This window comes from Antennarius striatus, chromosome 15 (assembly GCF_040054535.1).
Source record: "Antennarius striatus isolate MH-2024 chromosome 15, ASM4005453v1, whole genome shotgun sequence".
Classification (NCBI taxonomy): Eukaryota; Metazoa; Chordata; class Actinopteri; order Lophiiformes; family Antennariidae; genus Antennarius; species Antennarius striatus.
Window position 1 is genome coordinate 19,157,228 of NC_090790.1, and position 11,271 is coordinate 19,168,498.

At 48.1% G+C, this 11,271-nt stretch overlaps 2 protein-coding genes across 2 annotated transcripts; one reads left to right on the forward strand and one right to left on the reverse strand.

Moving 5' to 3' along the window:
- The first annotated feature begins 612 nt into the window (after positions 1 to 612).
- Positions 613 to 3,352, forward strand: LOC137608762 (alpha-synuclein-like). The gene is made up of 6 exons (XM_068335329.1): positions 613 to 639; positions 926 to 1,071; positions 1,172 to 1,201; positions 1,839 to 1,984; positions 2,635 to 2,697; positions 2,817 to 3,352. Exons 2-6 carry the CDS (start codon positions 951 to 953, stop codon positions 2,832 to 2,834), a joined length of 378 nt encoding a protein of 125 aa, XP_068191430.1. The 5' UTR covers positions 613 to 639; positions 926 to 950; the 3' UTR covers positions 2,835 to 3,352.
- Positions 3,353 to 3,669: 317 nt separating this feature from the next.
- nop14 (NOP14 nucleolar protein homolog (yeast)) lies at positions 3,670 to 10,684 on the reverse strand. The gene is made up of 19 exons (XM_068335321.1): positions 10,553 to 10,684; positions 10,251 to 10,433; positions 9,330 to 9,464; positions 8,997 to 9,138; positions 8,681 to 8,832; positions 8,444 to 8,581; positions 8,246 to 8,368; positions 8,028 to 8,159; positions 7,643 to 7,946; positions 7,430 to 7,560; positions 7,264 to 7,349; positions 7,037 to 7,172; positions 6,855 to 6,956; positions 6,597 to 6,750; positions 6,368 to 6,527; positions 5,174 to 5,321; positions 4,977 to 5,095; positions 4,746 to 4,901; positions 3,670 to 4,185 (listed from the first exon to the last, which is right to left on the reverse strand). The coding sequence occupies exons 2-19, from the start codon at positions 10,431 to 10,433 to the stop codon at positions 4,089 to 4,091; spliced, it is 2,598 nt and encodes an 865-aa protein (XP_068191422.1). The 5' UTR covers positions 10,553 to 10,684; the 3' UTR covers positions 3,670 to 4,088.
- Between the last annotated feature and the right edge of the window lie 587 nt (positions 10,685 to 11,271).

Below are 11,271 nucleotides of genomic sequence, written 5' to 3' on the forward strand. Positions count from 1 at the left end.
CGGGCCGGTTCTAGTAGTAATTAAAATTTATCCCGCGGGCCATAAATAATTCCTCACGGGGCCACATCTGTCCCGCGGGCCGTGACTTTGACATATGCAATGTAAGGTGCGTCCTGCTATTTCCTGGTGAATACACTGAAGAAAACAAACACATTTACAGTTTTTATTTTTATTTTTTTTTAAATTTTAGATAAATGTTTTTCCATCAGCGTCGATGAAACATTTGAAAATCAACGAATTCTAAATACTTAAATAATCCGGGGGTGAGAAACAAGTCAGACCACATTCATGCGTCCGCGTGCACGAGGAGACGCGTCATCCCTGTGAGTGCGCGCGCGTGCGCATGATCACCATCATGGGGGGGGGGGCGCCCTTCTTCATCATCATCATCATCCTCATCACGCAGGCGTGGGAGGGGTCCACCCCCGACTCCAGTTCAGTTTCCAGTTTGGAAACAATAAACTGGTTTAACACCCCCACCCACCGACACACACACACACACACACGCACACACACACACACACACACACACGCACGCACGCACGCACACACACACACACACACACACACACACACCCAGAGGATCTCTCCTCCCTCCCTCCGATTCCTCACATTTCTCGTGGAAGTTGGAGCGAACAGGTGCGTGACTCTCTTCTCCTGTCTTATCTGCGGGGCTCTCTTTAAGTGAAAGTATTGATTATTGATTTCCGGTATCGGCTGGACTCAAACCGATTCCCACAGGTGGTATTTTTGGTGTTTTCAGCCTCTCACCTTTTTCTCTGAGATGAACGCGTGGACGTGATTTTCTAGGCTGGAACTCCTGCCGGTGGGGACGCGGGGATTTGCGCGTCTCGTCACGCGTCTTCAGTCCGTCTCATTGCGCCTGTCCCCCCCCCACCCCCCACACCCCACACCCCCCCCTCAGGTGCTTGCGTGTCAAACCGGGAGCCATGAACACTTTCATGAAGGGGATCAACAAAGCCAAGGATGGGGTCGTGGCGGCGGCGGAGAAAACCAAGCAGGGGGTGTCCGCAGGGGCCGAGATGACGAAAGACGGGGTTCTGTTCGTCGGTGCGTGACGTGGACCCACGCGTGACGTCATAAAACCGCAGTTGTTTTTGATGGTTGTATTGATTTCATGTGTTGTTTCTGCTGCTTTGGAATTTTTCAGGCTCCAAAACTAAAGATGGGGTGACGACAGGTGAGACCCGACGGATGATGGGGTTCTACACCCGAAACACCCGAAACACCCCCCCCCCCAGGCTCTGATTCGTGATCAGGGTGGAGCCCCCCAGGTCCAGTCAGTAGGTTTTTAGATGTTTGCAGTAGGTCATGATCGGACTCAGCCCGGACCCCCCCCCCTGCCCCACCACCACCCCAGGAACACCCGGATTCGGTTCGGCTCCTGGATCTTTTATTCTTTTATTATATGGTTGTTTCCTCCCTGCTAAATGAGTGTCGTGTTTCCTCGTGTGTGTCCCCCCCCACGGGACCAGGCTGCTCTCACACATAACAACCAGAGCCCCCCCCCCCACCCCCACCACACCCTGGGACCTGCTGGTTGTCAATGGTAACCGGTTTGAGCGCATTTATTGTTGCTATTTTATCTTTAATGATATTTTAGCATCAATTTATTCTGTTAGAATCCCTGTAATAAAAAATCATCATCATCATCATCATCATCATCATCATCATCACTTTAATCACAGCAGAACAGCAGCGACACACAAAAACCCACACATGAACCATGGAAACAGGTGGAACTCACAGAGGCTGACGTCATGGCTCACATGACCTGCCCCGTCCAATCAGAGTAATATTTCTCCTTTCCTTCCTAGTTGCGGGGATGACCGCCACCGGCGTGTCCCAGGTGGGCGGGGCCGTGGTGACTGGCGTCACAAACATGGCTCAGAAAACTGTGGAAGGGGCGGGGACGATTGCTGCCGCCGCCACCGGATTGGTCAAAAAGGATCCGTCCAAACAGGTAAGGGGCGGGGTCGGATTAACTGACTGGTAATCTGATTGGTGCAAATTTGAGTGGCAGGAAGTAAATGAGTTTGGTCAACGAGTTAACAGGTAATCGACACTAATTAATTGTTATCGATTTCAAAATATTAGTGAAAATTATAAGAAAACTTCACATTTGTGAAAGAATTTTAAATGAATAAAAATAAATATTTTAAAAGTGAGATAAAAATATAATTCTAAATAATATGAATAAAAAAATATTTATTTAGCGTTGATATAAAATAGCATGTAGTCGAAACAGTAATAGGTGTCGCTCTACAAATGAGAAAGAATTCAACTCCATTAAAATAAAAAAATCTAAATAACAGTGCCAAAATTAAAATAGTAAAACATAAGTTATAATTATATATTTTTAAATATAAAAATAGATGATGGAAATAAAATTAAATGCCTGATCATACTTGACTGACTCCAGGTGTTTTCAGAGCAGCCTGTTGTTTCCCAGAACCCCCCGTGAGTCCTGTGGTCACTGATCAGCTGATGGTTTAACCAATCAGTGACCAAATGGAGACTTCTTTTCTCACTTGTAAAGTCTTAAAGGAACAAACTAACCATCCTGTTAATAATCATCAACTTCAAGGCAAAGCCTGACTGTTGTTCTTTCAGGGTGACGATGCTTCAGCCGTCCAGAACGCCGACGAATCTCCTGTTGATGCTGAAGCTGCTGAGGTCAGTCCGTCACGACGGAACGTATTCATGGAAATCCTTGAACAGCTGAAGAAGCCTTTTCATCCTGATCCGCTCCACATTTCTAACGGCTGATCCGACCTTCGTTCTTCTGCTTTCAGGTGAAGGAGGAGAACTAAACGATGAAGACTCAGCGATGAAGAGACTCACAATCAAAAGACAAACAACACATTAGCTGTCGCTCTGCCAAGTCCGTTGTGCCTCATCTCTGGTCCTTTAACGGAGTCTGTGCACAGCCTGTGTGTGTGTGTGTGTGTTGCTGTGTTATGTATATGTGTGTGTTAGCCTTGAATAAGGCCTCAGGTGTGTGTCGTCTGTGATCAGCTGTTGCAACAGTGGTTACCCTCTACTGATAACCACACCTGGTCACTATGTGTGTGTTTATCTGTGTGTGTGTGTGTCTAATGATTAATATAGGATCTATTTTTGTCTGCATTGTTTCTGGACGATCAAACGCTGAGGCGTTTCTGCGACTTCTTCGTTCGTTACGCCGTCGGCTGTTCCGGATTTCTCTCATATCGAACTGACTTGAAAACTACGAGCATGAATAAAATATGCAAAACATCCGTTTGTTCTGACGGTTATTGTGTCAGTGGTGTTTACTGTGACCCGCATGACAAAGACGAGGAAGAGGAGCTTCCCTCTGATGGCCTTCTGCTTACAGGTTATACAACAGTCGTACTGGTGACCCCATACGGTCACGCCGGTGACCCCGATGGGGGTGTAGTTTCACGTGAAGGACGTTAGCTAAGCAGCGGCGTTAGAATGCTAACAGGAAGACCAGCAGAGGAATGCTGCTCCACCAGGTCACATGACACCCCAAGCCTGAACAACCAGGAAGAAACGGATGAGTCCCTGAAGGGAGGAGGAGGAGTCTAAGCAGGAAATGGGTTCCAAGATTTAGTAATGGAAGTTTAAAGCATCTCTAGATTCAAAACATTTAATGGTATAAAGAGAAAAAGAGTGAGAGAGTAAAGAGAGAAAGACAGACGGCTCAGAACCTTCCAGTCCAACAACATTTAGTTCACATCTCATTGGTGTCAGAGGGTTGTTGGCTCTAAATCATAAAGGCTTTACTGCTGAGCAGAAGCTCATTGGCTGCAGCAGCATCCGTCGTCATAGCAACACCTGCTGGTCCTGGTCTGTCCCCTGAAAATAACCTGACTTTATTCCAGATAACCAAACGGTTGTGTACGTGTAACAACATGTCTGTCTTTTGTTTACTGTTTGTGTTTACACGTGTAAACACACCTGAAGCGACAGGAAACAACAGGAAAACACGGGATGAGTTCTAGATGTTTAAAGACGTGTTCTGGTTCTGCTCCAGAACCTGCAGATGGTTCCTGAGTCCAAAATGATGAAGATGAAGACCTCTACTTCCTCTTCCTCCTCTTCAGGGCCTTCCACTCCCCTTCCTGAGTGGCCAGACTGCCGAAGAGTTCCTTCACCTTCCTCTTCCTCTCCACATCCCTGCAAACAGAGCCGAGAGTCACCCACAGCCGCCCCACACAATAAAATAAAAATTCTAAATAATATTACAAAAAATTCTAAACTAAGAAATAAAAAAGTATTTATTATTTAGTGTTAATTTAAAATAGTATTTAGTCGAAAGAATATGAGGTGTCCCTTCACAGTTGTAAAAGAATTCAACTGCATAAAATAAAAAAAATCTAAATAAGAGTACCAAAACTAAAATAATAAACCATATATTAACATTTATTATAACGTATAATAATGAAAATCAAAATAATAAAAATAGATCAGCTGATCATTGACGAGATGGAGGCTTCTTCTCTTGGTAAGTCTTAACATTCTGTTACTTTGAGTAGGTCATTGATCAAAGCAATGATCTACTGTCATTGATCAAAGCTACTGCTTTCATCAATGACAGTAGATCAAAGCACTAGCTTTGATCTTTGACCTATGTAAGTAGGTCAGCATAAACTTTTGAATTCAGGGGTGTTGCGGGATGTTGCAGTCTGTGACTGCGTTGGTTGTAGTTGTTGTTGTTGTTGTTGTCGTCTCCTCACCTCCTCAGCACCTCGTCCAGCTTCTCCCTGGCCAGGAAGCGGGAGTCCTTCCTGATCTCCCTCAGCGCTCCCTTGAACTCCTTCTTGTACTTGTGCTTCAGACGCTCCTTCTCCCGCTCCTCCTTGGTGCAGCCGCGCTTCTTCCCGTAGTCCAGCCTGAGGAAGAGGAAGAGGAGGGGTTAAAGTGGCGGTGGGCGTGGCTAACGCTGTCGGGAGCGGACGTCTACTCACACTTCTACGATCTTGGGCGTGAGCAGCTTCAGGGGGATGGGCTTCTTCCTGTCCAGAACCAGCCGGTTGTGGGTCCGAGCGGCGCCGCCGACGGCGTCCAGGATCTCGCCGCGGACCTCCTGCGAGGAGACGACAGAGGAGGAGATCAAAACGAAGCACAGAGGAGGTCGCCGCGGAAACGCATCCAGCACACCAACCTGTAGGAGATCTGGTAGCATCTGGGCCGACAGGTGATGGGAAAGCAGGCTGCTGATTGGCTGGAAGACGCTTGTGAAGGACGGGAGGTCGCTGTAGAGGAAGCAGCAGCGCCTGACCAGGTCCAGACACGTGGACACACACGTCAGCCTACACACACACACACACACACGCGCACACACACACACACACACTTCATCATGATCGCGCTAATGTGCCATGCGGCTAGCATGTTCATGTTGTGGGATCATTACTGATTCTCCTGACAGTTTGTATTGAATTACAATAGCTAAATGCTAATAGGATTACATTGACAAAGCTAACATGCTAATTTTAAGAGAGCTACAATATTTTCTGCACTATAAGGCGCACTGTCGGTTTTTGAGAGAATTAAAGGCCTTTAGGTTCCGCCTTATAGCGCGGAAAATACTGTACTGATGTTTTCCAGGAGACGATCAGTATATACTCTGAACACGTTGGACCCGGTTTGGTCCAGACAGAACTGGAACCCCCCCACACGCCTCAGCCAGACCGACGAAAGCTCCCCCACATGGCGTGGAGGTGACAGAATGTGTGACCTGGACCGTTTTAGACCTGCTTTCATTTGGACCTCAGTGACAGTAATTCCCACGGAGGTGCTGGTCCAGACCGGTCTGGACCGGACCGACACCCCCGGTTCTGGAGAACAGATCACGACTGTAAATAAATACATGAATTCTCTCCAACAGAACGTTTGAGGCTCGTCTAAAACGTTTTATTTTATCTGCGCACAAATCAAATGTTTATTCTTACAGCCTGTTAGCGTTTAGCGGTTAGCCCACACACCAGCTGCCGTGTGAAGCCACGGGACGAGTCAGCACAATCCCGGCAGGGGGTTCAGCAGCCGGTAAGGGAAACCAGTCACGCACATCTCATCGATCAGCCTCACATTTTATCCTCTCAGCTGTTTCAGTCTTTGTTTTATTTCGCTCCAAACTGAAAATGGAAATCTGTGAAGGATTCTTCACACTTTCGCGACGCTAACTCAACGCTAGCTCGCATTTACGCCTAATGAGACCTCACAGAGCCAGAACATGCTAAGCTACCCGCTCCTAACGCCACAGGGGACACACGGTGATGACATCACAGGACGCACAAGCGTCAGCTCACGCCTCCTGAAGCGTTCGAGGCTATTCCGGTGGGCCACGCCCTCTCACCTGTGGTGATCTTTGTCCAGCTCGTCGTTCAGGTCCAGGTGTCGCGCCGCCGACAGCGGGATGCTCCTCTTGGTCCAGCTCCTAGGGGACCGGACGTCTGATAGCACCAGGAGGTCGCTGCACCTCCCCGGTGACCTGAAGGGCGGCGCTACGATGTAACCTGAACAAAAAATCCGCTCAGTTTCCCCCCGGCAACCGATGTGTTTGTGGGCTTATTGCGAGCGCTTACCCAGAGAGGTCTTGTCCCGCACGGCCAGGTGCAGCGTCCCAAGCAGGAAGTTGATGAGCTCAGGCAGGAAGCGCTTGGACAAAGAGACGTAATCCACCGCCAGGCAGCACAGCACCAAACCGGCCGTCACGTCCTGCAGCGTCCTCACCGGACACTAGGGGGCGGAGCAATCAGAGACAGGACAAAATGATGTCACCAGGCTGACTGACGATATCCGGGGAGGATGGAAGATGATCCGGAAGCGGACTGGAGGCGCACCTTGGCGAGGGCCTGGCCGATGTAGAGCAGCGCGGGCGTGGTGACGGGGTGCCTGAAGTCGGAGGCGGGGAACAGCAGCGCCGCCAGCTTCAGGTAAACCAGCTTCAGACACAAAGAAGTCACATGACCTCGTGAAGAGGGGACGACCAGCTGATCGATAAAAAAAACCCAAACATCTCTACCATGTCCAGCGTCGGGAAAGCAACGTGCCCTTTGACCTCCAGCGCCTCTTCCACGCTGTGGGCGGAGTCTCGGAGGACGTTCTGCACGGCTCTGCAGGCCTCGTCTGGGAACGTCTGACACAGGGCGTACAGCTCGCTGACGCACACGGGAGACAAAGGGATGATGAGACACGCGAAACAGGAAGTAAACCCGAGGCGGCGGCGGCGGTGCTTTCTAGTCGACTCACGGTACGAGTTTATCCACGGCGGCGAGTTCAGGAGGACTCCTGGTGGCGAGCTCCCCGACGTACTCCAGCAGGAACCCGAAGAGTTTCTGATGGAGGAGAAAACCGGGTCGTGAGGAGGTTCTGGAGACGCTAACAACGCGTCACTGACGTGAGACGGTCGTCGCACCTGCAGCTTCAGCTTGTTGCCGACGGCCAGGCTGGGGTGGTTGCTCTTCTGGGTCCGCGCCACGATGAGGCGCTGGTTGTCGGGGGTGTGACCGTGGAGCAGGTCCCTCAGCTGGGTGAAGCTCTCTGGAGCTGCAGGAAGAGGAAAGGATGAGTTCATCTAAAGCAGGACTGGAGTTACTGATGGTGATGATGATGAAGATGATGAAGGCACCTGGAAATGTGTACGGCAGCTCTGCTTTGGCTGCCTCCTGCTGGATCTTCACCTCCTCTTTGCTCAGACTCTTCTTTGGTTTGGCGCTCGACTCGTCATCCTGCTGTTTTCTCCCTTCATCATCGCTCTCTTGCTCCGACTCCAGGTCTGAGTGACCATCTTCATCTTCTTCTTCCTCTTCTTCACTGCCGCTCTCATCCTCCTCTTCTTCTTCTCCCTCCTCCCCCTCTTCTTCTTCTTCTTCCTCTTCACTTCCTTCATCCTTTTCTTCCTCGGACTCCTCTCTGATGTTCCATTTTCCATCCTGGACGCTCAAAAAAAAGACACGTGAATTAAACGAACACATCGACGCTGAAGCTCAAACCTCGACCCCGCCCCCTTCCACCTGATAGGCCAGGGTCTTCCTGTCCTCCTTGTCCAGGACGAAGCCGTCGTTGAGGTCGTCGGCAGAAACGTGTGTCTGACTCTTTGAGCCGTCCTCAACTTCCTCTCCCATCATCCTCCTCAGACGATCGGCCTGCAAGGAGGCAGAGCTTCAAAACGTGTCTGAACTGCATTTCTTAAAAAGGTACCGGATGGAAATGTCCTCTTCTGGAAACGCACCTCCAGCTTCCGGAGCTCCTCCTGCTCCTCCCGTGCCAGGTCCTCCGGGGCTTTGAGCTTCTCCGAGGGCTGAGCCTTCATCTCGAAGCCCAGCTCTCTGACCATCATGTCGTACTCCTCCGGCTGGAGGCAGAGGGGGGAACCATCAGACTACTGATCGCTGATATCTCACAAGAGCTCATTGATGGGTCACGGTACCTTCGGCTTCTCCTCTGGTCTGTCGTCATGTTCGCCTTTGGGGGTCTTCTTCACCATCAGGGCCTGGATGCTCTTCCAGTCCTGATCCAGCTTCTCTGTCAGCTCCTGCGCCTCCTCCTTCTGCACCTGACGCTCCCGCTGGAGCAGTAAAGGGAAGGTGAAGCTCATAATGTGAGAAGAAGAAGCTAAAATCTGGGACGACAGAACAGCTTCAGTCTGTGTTGAGCACCGGCTCACCTTCGCCTGCTTGGACTTGTGGATCAGCTCTTCAATCAGTTCCTGTCTGGATTTGGCCTTCTGGCTCCCCTCATCTTCCTCCTGCTGCTCCCCAGGAGTTTTCTTCTTGAGGAGGCCCCCTCCTCCACCAAAGTGGGAGGCGGTCAGCTCCGCTGCAAGACAAAGAGCAGCGTTGGTGTGAAATACTAGTTCTGTCATGGCTGAAGTCACAAATCGAATCAAACCGTGGGGAAAAATGAACCTTCACACGCACACACACACACACACACACACACACACACACACACACACACACAGTAATAACAACGTTTCTGACCTGACAGAAGACCTTTCTCCTCTGACTCGTCATCGCTGTGAACAGTATCATTGAATTTCTCCATCTCTGCCAGCGATTGGCCGAAATGCGTTAGCTCCTCCTCCTCGTTCAGGTTGTACACGTCCTTCTTCTGATGGACGCGCTGCAGTACGAGACAAAGCGCTCACTTTAACACACGTGCTCTCTTTGTGAAGGTTGTATTTAATTTATAGTGAAGTAGGAGAGTTTCCTGAATGACAATCAGATCAACAACAACAAGAACAACAACACATGTGTGTGTAGATGACATCACAATCCTTCACACATGTACCTGCGTACTGAGTCATCACTGACCTGCCTCTCCATCGCAAACCTTTGCAGGATTTTGTCTTCTGGCGCCATCTTGGTGTCGTACTCCCCAAACCTCCTGTCGATGAATTTGTTGGACTTGTTCTTCTGCTTGTATTCCTTCAGGAGGGTTTCTTTCCTCTACAGATGAAAATAATAAATAAAATATGAAGCATCAGGAGCTGCTTCACCTAAAACCCTCATCTTTAACCCCTTACTAGCTGCGTTTGGGACAGGCAATTTTCAGCCTCAGTTTAAGAAATGAAAAAAACAACACAATAGTTATAAAACCCAGCAGGTTTTGAATTATGGTTTAAACTACCTAGGTTTTGAACTAACTAACTAGGTCTTTCAACAAACTGGTTTCTGAACTAGCTGTCTAACCCATTAGGTTTTGAAAAATTTTGGTTCTAAACTAACTAGCTTTTGTAAAAACTAGGTTTTAAATTATTATTCTACATAAACATTGTATTTATATGTGTTATTATTTATGTTTATTGTTTTTGTTTACCCTGTATGTTTGCACTTTTACACCTATCCTGCTTTATTTGCTTTCAATTGCCTCTGGGGGACTAATGCGGTTTTTTGAATTTGAATTGAACAGTTGCGGTTGTGCGGACTATTTATTTTATTTTGTGTCAAAATGTACTAAAAAAGAACTTTAAAAATGAAAACTTGTGGACAGTTAAGATATTAAAGACTTAACATTTTTGCAGTTGCCCTCACTGAAAGAAATGTGACCAGTCACATTCATTCATTCAGTTTAACAAAGACATGCTTAGACCTTTTTCTTTTACAAATTCATTAAATGTTCCTAAACTGCAGGAACTAAGTTAATTTTTATTCTCTCCCCCTTAAATGACACCTTAAAATGAAGAAAAGTGGGGAAATGATGCTGAGGAAAACAAACAGGAAACCTCCTCTCACCTTACTGATGGCTCTGGATCGAGACACACCGGGCAGACCCACGTCATGCTTGGATTTTCTCCCCAGAACATCAAACTTCTTCCGGTTGACCTTCACCTCAAACGGGTTGTTTTTAATCTCGGGAGCGGTCTTGGTTTTTCGGACCTTGTCAGAGAGGCTCCTCTTCGTCGGTGGCTTCCCCATCTGGAAAGGCAGATAGCTGTTAGCTAGAGGCTAGCTCTGAGCTAAGTAACTACCGTTAGCATTCACAATGTCTGCGCGAACAATAAGAATATTACTGTCTGTTTGTAAACAAATATTACCGTAGATTGTTTGCCTTCTAGCTTCCTTTGTGTTCTATTAAATTAAGTCCATGCGGTAAAAATACGGGACGTGAAGGCAGAACCGAACGGACGCTACTCCAATGTTTTCCTCCCCATGCGGTACAACACAAGGGGTGAAAGTTCATCAACCCGGAAGAGGACAGGAAGTCTTCCCAGGGGTAGACTCCTCGAACCACAGCGCCCCTAGCGGTCAATACCGAGTATGACAAGCGCTACATCAATGTGCACATTTAATGCTTTTTAAATACTGTTTTTTTTTAATGTATTTACATTTCCAATAAAAATGTGCATGGAGGCTGCATGTAATACTGAATTGCAAAACATTACTTCACGTTTATGATAGCAGTAAAATATCAGATTTTTTCTGATTTGACGCGTCATAACCCCATCTTTCTGTATCTCCTAGAAACCAGAAGGGGACACGGCCCCCTCCAGTCTCATTACTGTGAGACTCAGATTTGGTTCAGAACCTGCAGCGAGTATGGGTTGGGCTGATTGTTGGAACTAACCCACCACGCTGCTGGTTCCTTCACGCTTAGACCTTTTCTCCTTTGATAAACACCTGTTGATCCAAGATGATCCTCCTGAGGTATTCAGGAGCTCCTGTGAGGCTGGTTGAATGTTATATTTATTATTTACACTGGAGAAAAAAAGTAGTAGAGAGTGGGATTTGAACCCATAACCTCAGATCTGAGTTC

Excerpts from the sequence above, each read along its gene's own strand:
- LOC137608762 (XM_068335329.1), top strand. The coding sequence starts at position 951 with ATGAACACTTTCATGAAGGGGATCAACAAAGCCAAGGATGGGGTCGTG. Across the intron at positions 1,072-1,171 it reads AGACGGGGTTCTGTTCGTCG|GCTCCAAAACTAAAGATGGG; the intron begins GTGCGTGACGTG and ends GGAATTTTTCAG. Across the intron at positions 1,202-1,838 it reads TAAAGATGGGGTGACGACAG|TTGCGGGGATGACCGCCACC; the intron begins GTGAGACCCGAC and ends TTTCCTTCCTAG.
- nop14 (XM_068335321.1), bottom strand. The coding sequence starts at position 10,433 with ATGGGGAAGCCACCGACGAAGAGGAGCCTCTCTGACAAGGTCCGAAAA. Across the intron at positions 6,528-6,596 it reads GCGGGACAAGACCTCTCTGG|GTTACATCGTAGCGCCGCCC; the intron begins GTAAGCGCTCGC and ends TTTTTTGTTCAG. Across the intron at positions 4,902-4,976 it reads ACGCCCAAGATCGTAGAAGT|GCTGGACTACGGGAAGAAGC; the intron begins GTGAGTAGACGT and ends CCTCTTCCTCAG.